This window comes from Cupressus sempervirens, chromosome 8, assembly GCF_028749045.1.
Source record: "Cupressus sempervirens isolate cs-2001-9-10 chromosome 8, ASM2874904v1, whole genome shotgun sequence".
NCBI classification, from domain to species: Eukaryota; Viridiplantae; Streptophyta; class Pinopsida; order Cupressales; family Cupressaceae; genus Cupressus; species Cupressus sempervirens.
The window spans coordinates 826,835,093-826,854,721 of record NC_143125.1 but is presented as its reverse complement, the minus strand read 5'-3'; the positions used below and the strand labels follow the sequence as shown (position 1 = coordinate 826,854,721).

Below are 19,629 nucleotides of genomic sequence, written 5' to 3'. Positions count from 1 at the left end.
GTTGCAAAGAACCACAAAATAAGCATGTACCATCCAAGCATGATGTCTTGTAAAATTGTTAGCTATCCTCTATTTCACATAAAATGTTGGACATGAATTTCCTTGAAGATCTAGGGGGCTCATTCATGTCACAATCCTACAAAACAAACTTAGAATGCAAAAACACAAATATATGCTAAAAAACATCAAAATGGTTAGAAAATTCAATATGTATCCTACAACTACAAGTTGTGTGCATGTGATTTATCTTCACATAAAAAGGTTTACCCATCTCAAAAAATCTTTGACTTATACGAATTTGAGGATACATACCAAAAATTTTGCAAAAAATTGTGTTTGAGTTGAGTTCAAAAAATGTTTCACATGTGGGACATGATTTTGGTTACCAATCCTCCTTCTTACAACATCTCTTTGATTAGGAGAAACATGTGTGTTATTTGTCAAAAAATCTTTGATCAATGATTTCAAAGCTTCACTAATTTCTTTATCTTTTTGCGGTAGTCTACCGCTAAATGTCCATAACTCATTTTTTATTGGATCTTCCAATCACTCACGCCTTAGCATGACTCTCCTTAAAGTACCTCTACCAATTTTCAATGTTTTGCTTGTCTTTCTCATGAGTCAAGCTTTCTTCATTTGGGTACTTACTATTGTTGATGTAAGTACTCATCTTGTAATATTACTATCTTTGGTGTGTGATTTAGAACCCATTTTGTCATAAGCACTCATTAGATTCTTTACAATGCTTTTTTCATTTGAATCGTCCATCATTCTTAGCCCAATAATCTTCATGATAGGCCTAAAATTCAAATTCCTCATCATTTCAAAAAATAATTGGCATTGAGCTGTAATATTTAATTACTCAAAGAATAATCTCCACATACGATTAACTTTTCTTTGACAAGTACGCTTGCTAATCTTGTCAGGCATTCATTTCAAAATGTTCATATCGATATCAATCAAATATTTTGGTCTTCTAAAATGAATTCTAGAAGGTGCTACAATCTCTTCCATTCCTTCAACATTTTGAACTTCAACATAAGGTTGAATGTTTTGCGTATCTTGAACTGAAGATGATGTACATTGGCAACAAGATGCAAAAGATGGAATATCACCTACTTGATATGGTGATGTGCCTTCAACATGACATGATGGAGTGTACACATTTTCGGATGTACAAATTAGCCTCTCTTCAACATGAGATGATGATATGACTCCAACATTGGACAATGGTGTAGCTTCACAATTCAATTGTTTTCTTGAGTGTAACAGTCTCATTCGTTCTCTTTGTCTTTCCAATTCTTCCCCTTTGTTTCTTTGTATTGGTAGTTCTTGTTCCTCTTCAAAAGAAAATTCTTCATTATTGCTTTGCAATTTTCTTTGTTCGTGTAGTAGTTTCATTTTATCTCTTTTAATTGCCAAATCTCTCTCCCTCTCTTCTATTGTTTGAGTTTTTGGTTTCTTCCTTGGCATGATGTTGATTTCTATATGTTAAATTATTCAAACATCTGAATTACTTACAATTTATAAATTACAAATAATTCAAATACATATACAAATTAAAATTATTTTAATGAATACACAATATATATTAAACAACTTCTCAAATTATAATAAAATTTGTCTCTATATAATAACAAAGAATATTTAAAAAGGACTACACTAACATTTTCTATAGAAATAACATTAAAAAAGCCTTCAAATAGTGTATCCAATGATTGAATTTGGTGTTTGTTAGCTTCAAATAGAATGAAAGAATGTTCAAAAAGCCTTCAAATAGTGTATCCAATGATTGAATATAGTGTTTGCTAACTTCCAACAGCATGAAACCTGTGTTTTCTGTTGAAACAACAGAATACACCACAGAGAAAAAATAGAATATGGATCAGTTGGGACCCAAACTTTTGTTATGGCCATTCTTTGGTGTTTTCATATAGTGCGTACACACTATAGCGCATACACACTGTAAAGCACATGTGCACTATAGTGCATATGCACTATGTGAAAAATAATCTTTCCCTATCCCACCATCCCCCATCACCTACTCTCTCTCTCCTCTCCCATCCCCTACACACACACACACTCTCTCTCTCTCACTCTCCCTCTCCCACTCCCTCCCCCACCGCCTACTCTCTCTCTCATTGTCTGTCTCTCCCATCCCCTACTCTCTCTCTCATTCTCCCACCCCCTACTCTCTCTCTCTCTTAATCTCTCTCTCCCATCCCCTACTCTCTCTCTCTTGGGCTACTCTCTCTCTCTCTATCTATCTCCCTCTCCCATTGCGCACTCTCTCTCTCTCACTCTCTCTCTCTCCCATCCCCTACTCTCTCTCTCACTCTCCCTCTCCCACTCCCTCTCCCACCACCTACTCTCTCTCACTCTCTCTCTCCCATCCCCTACTCTCTCTCTATCTCTCACTCTCCCTCTCTCTCTCCCACCCCCTACTCTCTCTCTCTCACAGACACACTCCCATCCCCCTACTCTCTCTCTCTCTCTCTCCCTCTCTCTATCTCACTCTCCCTCTCACACTCCCTCTCCTACTACCTACTCTCTCTCTCTCTCACTCACACTCTCTCTCTCCCATCCCCTATGCGCTCTCTCTCTCCCCCATTTTCTACTCTCTCTCTATCTATCTCCCTCTCCCACTCCCTCTCCCATTGCCTACTCTCTCTCACTCTCTCTCTCTCTCCCATCCCCTACTCTCTCTCTCTCTTTCTCTCCCTCTCGCACTTACTCTCCCACCACCTACTCTCTCTCACTCTCTCTTTCTCTCTCCAATCCCCTACTCTCTCTCTCCCACCCTCTACTCTCTCTCCCTCACACTCCCATCCCCCCACTCTCTCTCTCTCTCTCTCTCTCTCTCTCTCTCTCTCTCTCTCTCTCTCTCTCTCTCTCCCTCTCTATCTTGCTCTCCATCTCCCACTCCCTCTCCCACCACCTACTCTCTCTCACTCATACATTCTCTCTCCCATCCTCTACTCTCTCTCTCTCCTCCACTACCCACTCTCTCTCTCTCTCTCTCTCTCTCTCTCTCTCTCTCTCTCTCTCTCTCATCCCCTACTCTCTCTCACACAAACATGCACAAACACTCCCATACTCCCTCTCCTCTCTCTCACTCTCACTCTCCCACTCCCTCTCCCACCCCCTACTCTCTGTCTCTCTCTCTCTCCCTCCCTCTTGACTCTCTCTCTCTCACTCTCTCTATCTCCCATCCCCTACTCTATCTCTCTCATTCTCCCACCCCCTACTCTCTCTCTCTCTCTCTCTCTCTCTCTCTCTCTCTCTCTCCCTCCCTCCTCCACCCCCTACTCTCTCTCACACACACATGCTCCCATCCCCCCCACCCTCTCTCTCCCTCCCTCTCTCTCTCTTGCTCTCCCTCTCCCACCACCTACTCTCTCTCTCTCTCTCTCTCTCTCTCTCTCTCTCCCCCATCCCCTACTCTCTCTCTTACACACACTCTCTCTCTCTCCCTCCCATCTCCTACTCTCTCTCTCCTATCTCATTCCCTACTCTCTCTCTTTCACACACACACACACACACTCCCATCCTGCCCTCTCTCTCTCCTCTCCCATTCCCTACTCTCTCTCTTTCACACACACACACACTCCCATCCCCCCTCTCTCTCTCCCTCTCCCACTCCCTCTCCCACCACCTACTCTCTCTCTTTCTCTCTCTCACTCTCTCTCTCCCATCCCCTCCTCTCTCTCTCATTCTCCCACCCCCTACTCTCTCTCTCACTCTTTCTCTCTCTCCCATCCCCTACTCTCTCTCCTCTCCCATCCCCTACTCTCTCTCTCTCCTCTCCCATCCACTACTCTCTCTCTTACACACACTCCCATCCCCCCACCTATCCCTCCCCCACTCTCCCTCTCCCACTCCCTCTCCCACCACCTACTCTCTCTCTCTCTCACTCTCTCTCCCATCCCCTACTCTCTCTCTCTCTCTCTCTCTCTCTCTCGCTCTCTCGCTCTCTCTCTCCTCTCCCATCCCCTAATCTCTCTCTCGCACACACACACACACACACACACACACACACACACACACACACACACACACACACACCCATCCCCCCTCTCTCTCTCCATCTCCCTCTCCCACTCCCTCTCTTATCACCTACTCGCTCTCTCTCCCTCTCTACTCTCTTTCACTCTCTCTATGTCCCATCCCCTACTCTCTCTCTCTCTCTCTCTCTCTCTCTCTCTCTCTCTCTCTTTCTCTCCCCCCCCCCCTCTCTCTCTCTCTCTCTCTCTCTCTCTCCCCCATCCCCTACTCTCTCTCTCACACACACACTCCCATCCCCCTTGCTCTCTCTCTCTCCCCCTCTCTCTCTATCTTTCTCTCCCTCTCCCAATGCCTACTCTCTCTCTTTATCTCTCTCTCCCATCCGCTACTCTCTCTCTCTCTCTCCCACTACCTACTCTCACTCTCACTCTCTCTCTCTCTCCCATCGCCTTCTCTCTCTCTCTCTCTCTCTCTCTTGCTGCCTACTCTCTCTCTCTCTCCCCCATCCCCTACTCTCTCTCATTCTCCCACCCCTACTCTCTCTCCCATCCCCTCCTACTCTCTCCACCCCCTACTCTCTCTCTCTCTCTCACTCTCTCTTTCTCCCATCCCCTCTCTCTTGCTCTCCCTCTCTCACTACCTACTCTCTCTCTCCCTCTCCCATCCCCTACTCTCTCTCCCATCCTCTCCCTCCCATCCCCTCTCTCTCTCAGTCTCCCTCTCCCACTGGTTACTCTCTCTCTCACATCCCCTACTCTCACTCTGTCTCCCATCCCCTACTCTCTCTCTCCCTCTCTACTCTCTCTCTCTCTCTCTCTCTCTCTCTCTCCCACTTCCTACTCTCTCTCTCTCCCCCATCCCCTACTCTCTCTCTCATTCTCCCACCCCTACTCTCTCTCCCATCCCCTACTCTCTCTCTCTCTCCACCCCCTACTCCCTCTCTCTCTCTTTCTCCCATTCCCTCTCTTGCTCTCCCTCTCCCACTACCTACTCTCTCTCTCTCCCTCTCCCATCCCCTACTCTCTCTCTCCCATCCTCTCCCTCCCATCCCCTCTCTCTCTCTCTCTCCCATCCCCTCTCTCTCTCTCTCTCCCTCTCCCATTGCTTACTCTCTCTCTCACATCCCCTACTCTCTCTCTGTGTCCCATCCGCTACTCTCTCTCTCCCTCTCTACTCTCTCTCTTGTTAGATTGTGGTGACTGATCAGGAAAGTACTTAGGGTTTAATACTTGTATAAAAAGGGCTTAGGGTTGGGTATTTTTCATGTGTGGTGATACGAAATTGGTTCTTGCGGCGGTATTGAGCTGTAAGGGATTACAGATTGTAATCAGGTTGTAATCACTGGATTGTAATAAGATCGGACTTGCTGTTTGGTGGATGTAGCCCAAGGATTGGGTGAACCACGTTAAATCTTGGTGCCTTGTGTTCATTTTTGTGTGTTCTATTATTTTTGTTATTGGTTATATTTTCATGTAGTTTTTTATTTCTGTCCATGGTCTATCCTAACAAGTGGTATCAAAGCAAGGTTGTCTTTCAGTTATCCTCTGCAGGAAAGTCTCACGGTTAAGTGGGAGTCTCACAGTTGAGTGGGAGCAATGGCAGATGAGGGTAAGTTGAGGGTTGACAGGTTTAATGGGCAGAACTTCCAGTTATGGAAGATGCAAATGGAAGACTATTTATATCAGAAGGATTTATGGAAGCCGTTGGAAGGAAAAGCCAAGAATCGGGGAACTATGTCAGAGGCTGAATGGGATCTTTTGGACAGAAAGGCACTCGGAAGCATTCGGTTATGCTTGGCACCATCGGTGGCATTTAATATTACAAAAGCAAAGACGACAGAAGATTTGATGAAAACCCTAGCGACACTGTATGAAAAGCCCTCCGCTTCAAATAAGGTATTTCTCATGAAGCGTTTATTTAATATGAAAATGGCAGAAGGTGGATCTGTTGCAGATCATTTAAATGAGTTTAATACTATTACTAGTCAATTATCTTCTGTGGGTATCAATTTTGATGAAGAAATTAGGGCTCTCTTGATTTTGTGTTCTTTGCCTGAAAGCTGAAATGGCTTGGTAATGGCGATGAGTAATTCTGTTCCTGGATCTAGTACCCTAAAATATGATGATGTGATCGGTGTTATTTTAAGTGAGGAAACTCGTAGAAAATCCTCAGGTGGATCTACATTAGGAAGTGCTTTAAATGCACAAAGCAGGGGCAGAACAACTGAAAGAGGAAGTAACTCTGGAAATTGTGGGAAATCAAGAGGAAAGTCAAAGGGGAGGAGGTCTCAATCGAGAGGACCAAATGATTGCTGGCACTGTGGGAAACCAGGGCACAAAAAGAAAGATTGCTGGACTCAAAAGAAAAATGAAGGAGATAAATCAGATGGAGACAAAGAGGCAAATGTGGTAAGTAACAAATCTGAAGAGGATGCTTTGCTTCTGTCTTTAGAGAGTGTTGATGATTCATGGGTTTTAGATTCTGGTGCTTCTTTTCATGCTACACCTCATAGAGGTTATTTCATTGATTATGTCCAAGGGGATTTTGGGCTTGTTTATCTGGGGGATAATGAAACCTGTCAGATTGTTGGAAAGAGAAAAATTAAGATTAAGTTGCAGAATGGGAATCATTGGCTACTACATGAGGTAAGACATGTTCCAAAGCTGAGTAGGAATTTAATTTCAGCAGGGCAACTCGGTGATGAGGGTTGTGTAGTTACTTTTAATGATAAAAAATGGAAGGTTTCAAAAGGTTCCCTTGTAGTAGCAAAAGGTGTGAAAGTAGGCATCTTATATCTTTGTACAAGTCATATTGTTCCTTCTACTTTGATTGTTTCAGAGAAAAATGAATATTCAGGAACAATTACTGCAGTTGAGCAGGGAGAACAAATAGCTGCTGTAGATTCTGATACAGCGCTGTGGCACAATAGACTTGGGCACATGAGTGAGAAAGGTATGAAAGTACTTCATTCAAGGAAAGTTTTACCAGGTCTAAAATGTGTGAATATGGATTTCTGTGAAAGTTGTGTGTATGGAAAACAAAAGAGAGTGAGTTTTGTAAAGACAGGGAAGGAAAACAAAAAGGAGAAATTAGAGCTTGTGCATACAGATGTATGGGGACCAGCTCAGGTATCTTCCCTTGGTGGCTCTCATTATTATGTTACATTTATTGATGACGCAACTAGAAAAGTATGGGTTTATTTCCTTAGACAGAAATCTGATGTATTTCAAACTTTTAAGAAATGGAAATGCTTGGTTGAAAATGAGACTGGTAAGAAATTAAAATGTCTCAGATCTGATAATGGTGGTGAGTATTGCAGTCATGAATTTGAAGATTATTGCTCCACTAATGGTATTCGTGGACAAAAAACTGTTCCAAGGACTCCACAGGAAAATGGAGTGGCTGAACGCATGAACAAGACTATAATGGAGCGCGCAAGGAGCATGAGGTTGCATGCTGGGTTGCCCTTACACATGTGGGCGGAGGCTGTCAATACTGCAGTATATTTGATTAATAGAGGTCCCTCTACTCCTTTGGGCTATGGTATTCCAGAGGAAGCATGGACTGGTAAGAAGGTGAGTTATTCTTTTCTCAAGACCTTCGGTTGTGAAGCTTTTGCTCATATAGACTCTGAAAATAGAACCAAGCTAGAAGCTAAGTCAAAGAAATGTGTCTTTGTTGGATATGGCATTAATGAATTTGGCTATAGGCTTTGGGATTTTGAAAATCATAAAATTATAAGAAGCCGGGATGTCATATTCAATGAAAAAGTGTTGTACAAAGATCTGTTGCAGCAACATGAGAAGAAAGAAGATGATTATGTAGTGCTGGATGATACTCCAAAAGCTGATGTTCCAGCCATTCCTCATGATGTGCAACAACTGCAACAACAAATACCACACACACCAGTGAATGTTAGACGGTCAACAAGGCCAATTAGACCTCCACAAAGGTTTTCTCCCTCTTTGTATTCTATTTTACTTACTGATGCTGGTGAACCTGAAAGTTATGATGAAGTTGTGCAGGTGGATACTAAGATTCAGTGGGAGTCTGCAATGAAAGATGAAATGGACTCTTTGCTGAAAAATAAGACATGGGATTTGTGCAAGTTGCCTGCAGGTAAAAAGGCTTTACAGAATAAATGGGTTTACAGGTTGAAAGAAGAGGAAGGAGGTAAGAAAAGATTTAAGGCCAGGTTAGTTGTAAAAGGATTTGCACAGAAAAAGGGAATTGATTTTGATGAGATATTTTCTCCTGTTGTTAAAATGACTTCTATTCGTACTATTTTAAGTTTTGTGGCTACTGAAGATTTGCATTTAGAGCAGATGGATGTTAAAACAACCTTTCTTCATGGTGATTTGGATGAAGAAATATATATGGCTCAGCCACAGGGTTTTAAGGTCAAAGGTAAGGAGAACTTAGTGTGCAAATTGAAGAAAAGTTTATATGGCTTGAAGCAAGCACCTCGGCAATGGTATCTGAAATTTGACAGTTTTATGCATGAGCATGGATATAATAGGTGTCATTCAGATTACTGTGTTTATTTTAAGAGGTTGGATGATGATAGCTACATTATTTTATTTTTATATGTTGATGATATGCTTGTAGCTGGGTCTAACATGGATCATATTAAGGGGCTAAAACGCCAATTAGCACATGCATATGCTATGAAGGATTTGGGGGCAGCAAAACAAATCCTTGGTATGAAGATTTGCAGAGATAGGAAGAACAGAACATTGACGCTATCTCAAGCTGATTATGTTGAGAAGGTGCTGCAACGTTTCTCTATGGAGAATGCTAAAGCTGTCAGCACACCTTTACCTGGTCATTTGAAATTGACTAAGGAGATGTGTCCCAAGACACAGGAAGAGGAGGATAAGATGTCCAAGGTACCCTATGCTTCAGCTGTAGGAAGTTTGATGTATGCTATGGTATGCACTAGGCCAGATATTGCACATGCAGTGGGAGTCGTTAGCAGGTATATGAGTCATCTAGGTTTTGAGCATTGGAATGCTGTCAAGTGGATTCTTAGATATTTGAGAGGAACATCCAATAAGTGTTTACACTTTGGGGGCTCTACTACTGATTTGCAGGGCTATGTTGACTCAGATTTGGCTGGGGATATTGATACCAGGAAAAGTACTACAGGTTATCTCTTTACTATTGGTGGGGCAGCCATGAGCTGGGTTTCTAGGCTACAAAAGATTAATGCTCTCTCCACTACAGAGGCAGAGTATGTTGCTGCTACAGAGGCAGCCAAAGAGATGATATGGCTTCAGTTCTTCTTGGAAGAATTGGGACATCCTCAGAAGGATAATTATTTGTTCACAGATAGTCAGAGTGCCATTCATCTTGCTAAGAATTCAGCTCTGCATTCTAAGACCAAACACATACAGTTGCGGTACCATTTCATTCGGTCAGTTTTGGAGGATGGACAGTTAAAGCTGGAGAAGATACATACCAATGAAAATCCAGTAGATATGTTGACAAAGGTTGTAACAAGGGAGAAGCTGAACTCCTCTTCAGCTTCAGTTGGTCTTTTAGACTAAATGTGAATAAAAGCAGAGCAGAGTCCAGGGTGGTTTGATCCAGTGGGAGCCCCATGCGGTAGTTGTATTGCTACAGGATCAGTCTCCAAGTGGGAGATTGTTGTTTAGTGTGGAGCCTGATCAGTCCCCAAGTGGGAGATTGTTAGATTGTGGTGACTGATCAGGAAAGTACTGTACATACTTCATAAATAGTGGGGTTCGAGGCATCGCCCTGAAAAAAAAAAAAAATTTTGGAAGTAGCCGACATGGTAGCCGACATATTATGGCTGACATATGGCCGACATGTTATAACCCTAAAGCGGTTTAATACTTGTATAAAAAGGGCTTAGGGTTGGGTATTTTTCATGTGTGGTGATACGAAATTGGTTCTTGCGACGGTATTGAGCTGTAAGGGATTACAGATTGTAATCAGGTTGTAATCACTGGATTGTAATAAGATCGGACTTGCTGTTTGGTGGACGTAGCTCAGAGATTGGGTGAACCACGTTAAATCTTGGTGCCTTGTGTTCATTTTTGTGTGTTCTATTATTTTTGTTATTGGTTATATTTGCATGTAGTTTTTATTTCTGTCCATGGTCTATCCTAACATCTCTCTCTCCCCCCTCCCCTACTCTCTCTCTCTCTCTCTCTCTCTCTCTCTCTCTCTCTCTCTCCCCTCTCTCCCTATCCCACCTTCTCCAATCCCCTACTCTCTCTCTCTCTCTCTCTCTCTCTCTCTCTCTCTCTATTTCTCCCTCCTTCTCTCCCTATCCCACCTCCTACTCTCTTCCCATCTTTTAATCTCTCTCATTCTCTACCCTCTCTGCCTCTCTCCTTCCCTCTCTATTGAAATTTAGGCTTCAAGAGTGTGTGCACACTAAAGCATGTACGCGCTATTAAGACCTAAATTTAAAATAGCTTAAAATAGTGTGCACATTCTATAGCGCACACACACTATTTAAAGCTTTGCATTCTACCAAGCCTAAGGCTTGGTTTTGCCTTGGGGATCCAACCCAAAGGTTTGGAGTCTCTAAACTAGTCTGAGACGCATTTTGCTGTAAACATAAAAAAAAATGATAGATTTTTCTTGTGTGCTCTCCTTCAAGTTTCCTCGTGGTTGAGGATCAATAAAATCATGTTACATGACATTGCAGGTCTCTGTGTTAGCTATATAACCACATAATTTATTTTTTGTTTGAACTATTTCAAGCCTTTCAACTTTAATTTTTTTTGAATGTACGCCCATTTTTTGTCAAAAACCAAGATGTACTAATTAGGCTGTAGATTTTACTCGTTCATCAAATTTTGCAACAACTTAGTTTTTTAGAAACTAGACTCCATTCTAGCACTTTGAAAAAAAGAAAATTTGATTTTAGATTAGTTTTCAATCATTTCTAGGGGGAGCAAACAAATATTTCACATTTTTAGGATGTGTTCAATTATAAAATTCATAAAAAAAAAATACACATTATAAAATTACTCGAAAAATCTGGGATAAACTACACAGTGTTAGGTAACTTTTGACCAGAGTGATTAAAGAATTTCAAAAAGAAAGTTAAAATTTTAGGGGGGCCACACATTGTACTATGTTATGTTTTTTCTGAATAAACAGTAGCACTTTCTATGGACCCTTTTTTTGAGGACCTAAAACTAAACCATTTTGAAAAAAAAATAGTAGTTTAGAAACTAGATTCAAAGGACTACTACTTTTATTTTTGTCATATCTTAAAATTTTTAGCATAACTATCTTTAAATTCTTGTCGAAGTTTAGGAATTGTTGATTTCATAAAAAAGGTGTCCACTTATACCCCCCCTTTTGGCACCACAACTTGGTGCACTTACCCTGATCCCAATACTAACCACCACCAACATAGTGGGGTTTGGCACACTTGGTCTAACTTTCGAGCTGGCTCTGACCGCATTTTAAAATGTCTCGGTCGTGCTATGATTACTGCATAATCTTTTTTCTCCTTTTCTGAGGATTGAGATCTACGTGTCATTCCTTTGCTAGATGTGACGTTATCAGACCACTATCCCATTTATTTTTCTATTTCTTGGCATACGATTGTCCAACATGTTGTCAAGACTTAGTTTTTCCTCACTATGTTAGTTTTGATGCATGCTTCCAATATTTCTCATATCCTACGTGTCTAGAATTTGGAACCATGTCTGCATTCTTAGATAGGTTGGATTCAGTGGTGGAATGATGTTGTTACCATAACATCCAGATTTCTGCACATCTATTGGTGGCAGTTGGCGATTTTAAAATGACGGTCTTATGAATCCACTACCATAGCTCTCAAATAAGCTTCTGATGCTCTCACCCTTAACCCTTTCAATGTTGATTTGCAAATCTAGCTTTCCAAGCTTCATCATGACAAACAAGTTGTAGATAATTATGTTGCTCGAGGGGCCCAAATCAAAGCTCACCTCCATTGGTTGGAGGTTGGCGATAAGGCTTCTAAAGAATTCTTCCAAGCTCTTAGAGCCCATCATACCAATTTTGGGATTAAAAAGATCAAACAAGGTAATTTTTTTCTCTCTAGTCTCCCTGAAATCTTGCAAGTTTTTGTTCACCACTACGAAAATGATTTTGCTTCGTACGAAAATTTGATTGCTCAGGAGGAAGCCTTTAGAAAGTGTATTACTGTTACTCCAAACTGCCTAGCAGTTGAGCTACATTCTTTCTATGAGCAACTTCTCACCATTCGAGACTTCAAGGAGGCAGTCTTTTCTATGGCTGATGACAAATCCCCTAGGTGTGATGGGTTTCTTTGTGAATTTTACAAACACCTTTGGGAGTCTATTAGTCTAGACCTACACAAAGTTTATCTTGAAGTCTATCACTCTAAGAGTCTAGGAGCTATTATCAAGAAAGGAAACATCAAATTCATACCTAAAGCTAGAGATCTTAAGGATATCTATAATTGGCAGCCCATTACTTTGCTTAATGTGTCTTATAAGATTATTGCTAAGGCAATTTGTCTTAAAATCCTCCATCTCGTGCCTTTAATTGTGTGGCCAGAGAAAACTAGCTTTATTAAGTCTAGGTATATTCTTGACAACATTATTGTTGTCTGGGAAGGCATGGAGTGGGCTCGCAAATCCAATCAATCATCTGTGTTTTTGAAAATTGATTGTCCTAAAGCTTATGACTGGATCCAATGGCCTTTCATCCTAGCTATGCTTCAAGCTCTTGGTTTCAGTCCCAATTTTCTTCAATTTGTGGGGTTGATTTTTGGAGATGCTAATGCTTGTATTACTATCAATAGCTCTCAATCTTAAGCCTTTGGGCACTTTTGCTCCATCCGAAAGGGTTTCCCTCTGGCTCTAGCTTTATATGTTCTCACTGCTGAAGGATTTGGTTACTTGCTAGCCCACTCTATTTCTTCTAGTTTGGTTCGTGGCATTTCCTTGCCAGATTCCTCCTCTCAGTTGGTCAATGGGCACTTTGTTGATGATTCCTTTCTCAGTCTTTTGGAGGATGAGGAAAACATCACTTGTGCCTTACAATGCTTGGACACCTTTTGTCAAGCCTCTAGCTCTGCTATTCAATGGCACAAAATGCTTTGTTCTTGGCAATCTTTTCTTCCAACTCCACCATGGCTTGACCAGTTCGAATGGAAATGGGTCACACATGGGGAGATCTTTCACTTTTTGGGCGTCCCATTTTCCTTTCAAGCTTTGCCAGTTGATTTTTGGAATGCTGTGCTTATCAAGATTGAAAAGAAGCTTGACTATTGGCTTACTAAACCCCTTTCTCTTGCAGGGAAATTTTAGATTTTCTCAAAGGTCCTGGTGGCTATGCATGTTTATCATTCTTCTTGTTGGGCTCCTTCCAAAGCCTCATATATGAAATTAGAGTGATTGCTCTATGACTTTCTTTGGGCTTCTGGTTCTAACCATCATGACTTTCACAAAGTGGCTTGGGATATTTGTTGTCTCCCCAAAGAGTTTGGAGGCCTTGGGCTTCTTTCCACGTAGAAGCAAGGTCTTGCCCTTTGTGCCAAATGGATTATATGTGCCATTACTAGAGATGAAGCTTGGAAAGTTTTGGTTCAACATTGCATTTCTTCTGAGTATCCTGTTAATAGGCCTGCATGGAAGGGGATTGGCTTTCAAACCCTTCTTATCATGCGGGAACCTGTACACGTATAGGGTTCTTTTGTTATCAAGAGCATTTGGAAAGCTTGGGAAGATGTCAAGCCTTGGCTTCATTGATCCGGTGAGGGGTTCCATGATGGGCTCTCTTTGGATCAGAAGAACACTTGGTGGTCTCCACTGTTTTCCATCTAGAGTGTCACTTTGGCCAAGACTCAAGGTGCTAGTGCTCTGCATTTTTTTAAACGTAGCATCAAGATACCTAATGACCTCTTTTCCAAGGTCTCTATGAGTATCAGATCTTGGGAAGATATGCAAGTCCAGTTCCATCTTACCCATTCAGATCGATAGACTTTTGATTTGTTACTTTTTGCAATTCCAGATCACTTAATTCATAAGGTGGGTATTCAATTTGTTCAACCTTGGAGGATAGACTGGAAGTGGTATCTTGCCACTCCCTTCACTAGCTACAAGCCAAGGTTGGGGTATCGATGGCTTTCTCTGCATCTACTGATGGTGGATGCCCTCAACCAGCGCTAGTATTTGCAGTCTTCCCTTTCTCAGTGGAGAAAGTGTTTCAACACTATTTGGAATGCCATTACGGAGCCCAGGATCGCTCACTTTGCTTGGTGCCTAATTTTTCAAGGTCTTCTCCTTGGACCTCGGCTCAAGCATATTGGGGTTTCGGATCTCTGATGTCCTTTTTGTAAAAGCACATTTTAAAAAAAAATGTTACCTATTAGTAAAAGCATTTTGTTCATAAGTTAGAATAAAAAATGATATTATAATTAATTCCTAAAATTATATTATAATTAATTCTTATATTATAATTAATTTAGAATTAGGTAGTAAGTATCTTATTTGCAAGAGCTTAGATTCTAGCTTACTCAAATTTAATTATAAAAATAACTCATCAAACAAATAGTAAAAATTAATTCCGACTTCAGCATATTATTTATAATAAAAAACTATTAATTTAGAATTTCTTAAATTTTCATAAAACCTAAAATTAAAGATCATTAAAATAAATCATAAGACAAGTAGGGCTGCCAGTCAAATTTGAGGCCAGATGGCGAACGTTGAAAATTTAGGTAAGGGATGTGTTCAAAGTAACTAGCATGGAGTGCAAGCCAAAGTGTTGTGTACATCACAGACTCAGAATCTCAATCAATATCTGAAACAAAAATCAACGTCAATGTCCCAAAGTCCGTTATTTTGTAGAAAATTGACAGTCTAAAAGTCTGGTATTTTGTAGAAAATTGACAGTCTAAAAGTCTGGTATTCTGTGGAAAGTTGACAGTACCATAAAAGGAAATGTAAGAGAAATGTGGGCGCTAATTATGGCTTTTGGAAGGAGGACTGATTTTATCACGGATTTTGTGGAAAATTGAGAGAAAAGTAAAGAAAAGAAGAACGGGTGGTTTCGTTTAATTTATTAATTAATTCATAAGTCTCAGAACCATTGTTATCGGGCTTTTAAATTAATTAATAAAATAAACAACATAGATAGTAGGGGAGGCTGACTCCCAGGTTAGCTTCGAATATCTAGAATTCTAATTTTTAATTTATATTCAAAATTTGTTTGTAGAACTCATAGAATGCAAGATGGTCTAAAAGTGTCATTTAAAAATATTTGTGAGAACAGTTGCACGAATAGACCAATCAGCAACCAAGAAAGGTGAAAAACTGATCCACTATAGATACATGTGCAATCCATTTATAAAGGGTAATTAGGGAGGGTGCCATCTATGGTGTCACTAGAATGCACCTTTTCTATATATTGAGAAAATTACCATTATGTAGGAGCCACTGACCAATAACAACTACTAGGTTGTCATACCTAAAATAAAAAAATAAAATAATCATTGACCTGTTGACCAGGTAATCATTGACCCATTAACCAGGCACATAGGTTAAGAACAGCTCCCCACTGAAGAGAAGAAATGCAATTCCCTTTTACACTTCATCCCAAATGGCCATCCCTTTACACACTCTTTGTATCGTTTTACTTGTTTTCTTGTGCCCCTCTCCTTCCCATGGATCAGTGCCCATGATCAGAACTATTTCCCATGAATCCGAAGCTCTGCTCAGCTTCAAAGAGGCCTTGAATGACACCGATGGCATACTGAGCAGTTGGGTGAATGGAACAGACTGTTGCACCGACTGGTATGCCGTATCCTGTGACAGTCGCGCCGACCACGTCGTCTCTATTTTTCTTGAACAACAACCTGAGATCCCTGGTCCTACTTTCAAAGGTGTGATGTCTGAGAGCCTGTGCCAACTTCGTTTTCTCACATCACTCACTATGTCTGGATTGCTTCCTCCAGGTACTACCATTCCTTCATGTTTGGGAAATCTCTCTCATCTTGAGTCCTTAGATTTATCTTTTAATTTCTTTGGTGGGATGATTCCCCCTTCCATTTGTTTTCTCACCAGTCTTAGAGCTCTTCATCTTTCATGGAATGACTTCAATGGAAGTATACCTTCCTGCATTGGCAATTTTACTGCTTTAACAAAACTTGGCCTTTCTAGCAACTATCTTAGTGGAATCATTCCAGCTTCTCTTGGAAGTCTAACTTTGTTGACAGATTTAACTCTTGATGACAATCAACTGAGCGGAACCATCCCCCCTTCATTTGCTCAGCTTTCCTCCCTCATTTACTTTCTCGCTTATGGCAACGGTTTCAATGAAACCATCTCTTCTTCGTCACTTCCATCCTCTTTAGTTTGGCTCGAATTGTCAATGAACCATTACCAGCCGATTTCGGAAACTTTGTTTCACAACCTTACAAGCCTAAATAATTTGCATTTATCCAACTGTGTGCTAAATATTAGCACAACCTGGACGCCACCCTTTCAGTTATATGATTTATATCTAGTGTCTTGTACGATTGCTGGCCAATTTCCATCTTGGATTTCAACACAATTCTCACTTGAAGAGCTGGAAGTAAGTAACGCCGGTCTTGTGGGTACAATTCCCTCTTGGTTATGGGAAACCAGTCCTCTATTGACTAGTCTAAATCTTTCAGGAAATCATTTGGAAGGAACTCTGTTCCCAAATACTGCAACACGGATACAACTTGAAGTGTTAGATGTGTCTGGAAATGGATTGAGTGGGCACATCCCATCGATGTGGCCTTCTACTGTTTGGGTATTGATGTTCAATGACAATTTATTCAGTGGCAATATTCCTTCAAGCTTAGGAAATCTATCTCATCTTCTAATATTAAATCTTGCAAACAACAACATAACAGGAGTGATCCCTATAAGTTTGTCCAACTGTTCTTCCCTTTTGGTCCTAAATTTGGGAAATAATAGTTTGGAAGGTAGATTGCCACATGAGTTCAGCAAGCTAAGTGATTTATATTCATTAGTTGTTCACAATAATAAACTGTGTGGGCCATTCCCTCCTCCTATAGCACAATGTTCAAACCTGCAGGTTCTTGACATTGGGAACAACTTATTTGAAGGTGAAATACCAACATTACTTGGAAATCTTTCAGAGTTGAGAGTGTTGGTGATGAAGGAGAATAATTTTACGGGGAGTATTCCTTCAGAGATAGGTCATCTAATGAATCTACAGATCTTGCTCCTCTCTTCCAATCATATCTCAGGCTTGATACCGCACACAATTATATCCCTGCAAGCAATGGTAAATGAAAATCAAAATGGTTTTGTATTGTCCGTTGATTCACATGGAGCATTTTATCAAGATGGATTGGATATGACTGTAAAAGGTACAGATCAACACTATCAATATATTCTTTCCACTCTCATATCTATAGATCTTTCAAATAATAAATTGGAGGGAAATGTTCCTTCTAATTTGGGAAATTTGAAGGGCCTAAGGCTTCTAAATCTTTCAATGAATAGCTTGAATGGGAGCATTCCAAAAAGTCTTGGAGAAATGTATCAATTGGAATCATTAGACCTCTCAAGAAATTATTTTTCAGGACAAGTTCCTGGAGAACTTGAATCTCTAAGTTATTTAGGTTCTCTCAATCTATCAAACAACAATCTTTTGGGAAGTATACCACAAGGACGGCATATGACTGGCACTTTTGGAGAATCCTCTTATTCTGGAAATCCTAATTTATGGGGATGTCCCCTACCCAGAAATTGTTCTTGGCCAGAATATGCTCCTCCTCCTCCTCCAGTTTCAATTAACAAAATAGTTGAAGACAGTAAATATCCGTGGTATGAGATAGCACTGGGATTGTCCTATGGAATAGCTTTTGGGGGTATCATATTACTGATTGTGATAAAAATTAATTGGAGAAAAAAATACTTCAGTAAAGTTGATGCAATCTTAAAGTTTGTGTTTCCATGGATGAAGAATTTGACCCTATGAAAGGATACATCTACAAGTCATTAAAATGTGAGTTTTTTTCTTTAAAATATATTTCAGAATTCTAAATATTGAAATGCTGATTTGTTTTTTTAAAGTACAGTGTTTTTAAATTAAAATTTATATTGACTATATAATCTTCTTATTCAAGTACTAATAGATATATATGTTTGTTTCTGTGCAGGAAACTAGTTTTTCTTATGATAATTTCCTGGTGTATCTAAAGACTTGCTAATCTTCATGGCAAAAACCTTCAGTAGACATGCTTTTGGGAAGCACCTACATACAATAAAAAGCTTATATACTTCTATGAATGAAGGAGATATTTGAAATTTTATGAGTTGATCATTTTATTTACAAATCTGAAAGCGAATATTTGTCAAACACTTGATATAGTAAATAAATTAGTTAGTGAACTGTGAGTCTGCTGATAGTGAATCTGTCATTGTCTCTTTTTTCTCTAGATCAGTTACCTAAATTTTGATTGCTTTTAATATAAAAATAAGTAAATTAGTTTTAAAATACATCAAAAGTTTTTTTTTTCATAATAAATTATGAAATATTTTTCTTCTTAATTCAAAATGATGTGTCTTCAGTCCCCCATTTATTTTTCATTTCTAGTATAGTATAGTCGGCTTTTTCTTAGTAAACTTGTCTTGTATTGCTTCTTGAGCATAGTCAAGCTCCATAAATTTGGAGCTTTTGTAGAGCAGTCTATATTTCATAGGTGTAGAATGCTCAGTATATCTTCATGGGTAAGTGTTACCGAGGAAATCTCTATCTCAATTCTCTCTTTTCTATAAAGTCTATATTTGTGCAGTAGACAGAGTCCCCATTATTGCTATAAAGTCTTGGAAGCTCGGAGATGAGTTATGGCTAGAAAAAGGAGTTGATGGTACATAATTTTTTTTACCGGAATGTCTTTAATAGTAGGCCTCTGGTCATTTTCACTCATTCTGCAAACAGATTCCTCATGAATGCACAGACGTCTTCTTGAAATCTCAGAGGTGGCAAAGTTTGTCTCATACAACCATTGAAATTTTGATATTCAAATTTCTGGGTGTTGCAGCACAACATTACGAATCAACTGTTCTTGCTAATTGTTCTGCAAAAAATCTGTTATTTTTAATTGTTATAAAAACTTGATATATGATATGTTGACTTATTGACACAGTTTTTCCAACGTTGAATATTTGTCATTTCTTCTGATAAATAAGTCAATCCTGCTTAAAACGGAGCGGAAAAATAATGTAAAGAAGTGCTTGTATTTTGAATGAATCCTTCTGAGCATCAAAACTTGAAGTGCTAAGTGATAAAAATACAAGATCTAATATTTACTAAGGTCTGAAATAAACACAAATACTAGACAATGAAAAAAATCAGAAATAAACACTGAACTAAGAACATATTTTATTTACAAAATTGATTGCTACAAATGTATGCAATGGCCTCTATATATAGAGAGGCTATGATATGAGGGCATTAATAACAGATATCTCTAGAGGATAAGGGGATAAAGCTGTATGACCTAGTATCAAGGATAGCATCCATATCTGTTAGCAACATAATAGGAAATGTGTGACAGACAGACAATTCAGTTATAACAGCTTGGGTGTAGTTGTTGACTTGAAGTGCTAAGCTCATTTA

General features: G+C 39.8%; 1 protein-coding gene across 1 annotated transcript; it reads left to right on the top strand.

Moving 5' to 3' along the window:
• The first annotated feature begins 15,601 nt into the window (after positions 1-15,601).
• LOC149544958 (uncharacterized) lies at positions 15,602-18,411 on the top strand. Its single transcript, XM_089796471.1, has 2 exons — positions 15,602-18,012; positions 18,167-18,411. The coding sequence occupies exon 1, from the start codon at positions 15,607-15,609 to the stop codon at positions 17,983-17,985; it is 2,379 nt and encodes a 792-aa protein (XP_089652597.1). The 5' UTR covers positions 15,602-15,606; the 3' UTR covers positions 17,986-18,012; positions 18,167-18,411.
• The last annotated feature ends 1,218 nt before the right edge of the window (positions 18,412-19,629 follow it).

Excerpts from the sequence above, each read along its gene's own strand:
- LOC149544958 (XM_089796471.1), top strand. The coding sequence starts at position 15,607 with ATGGCCATCCCTTTACACACTCTTTGTATCGTTTTACTTGTTTTCTTG.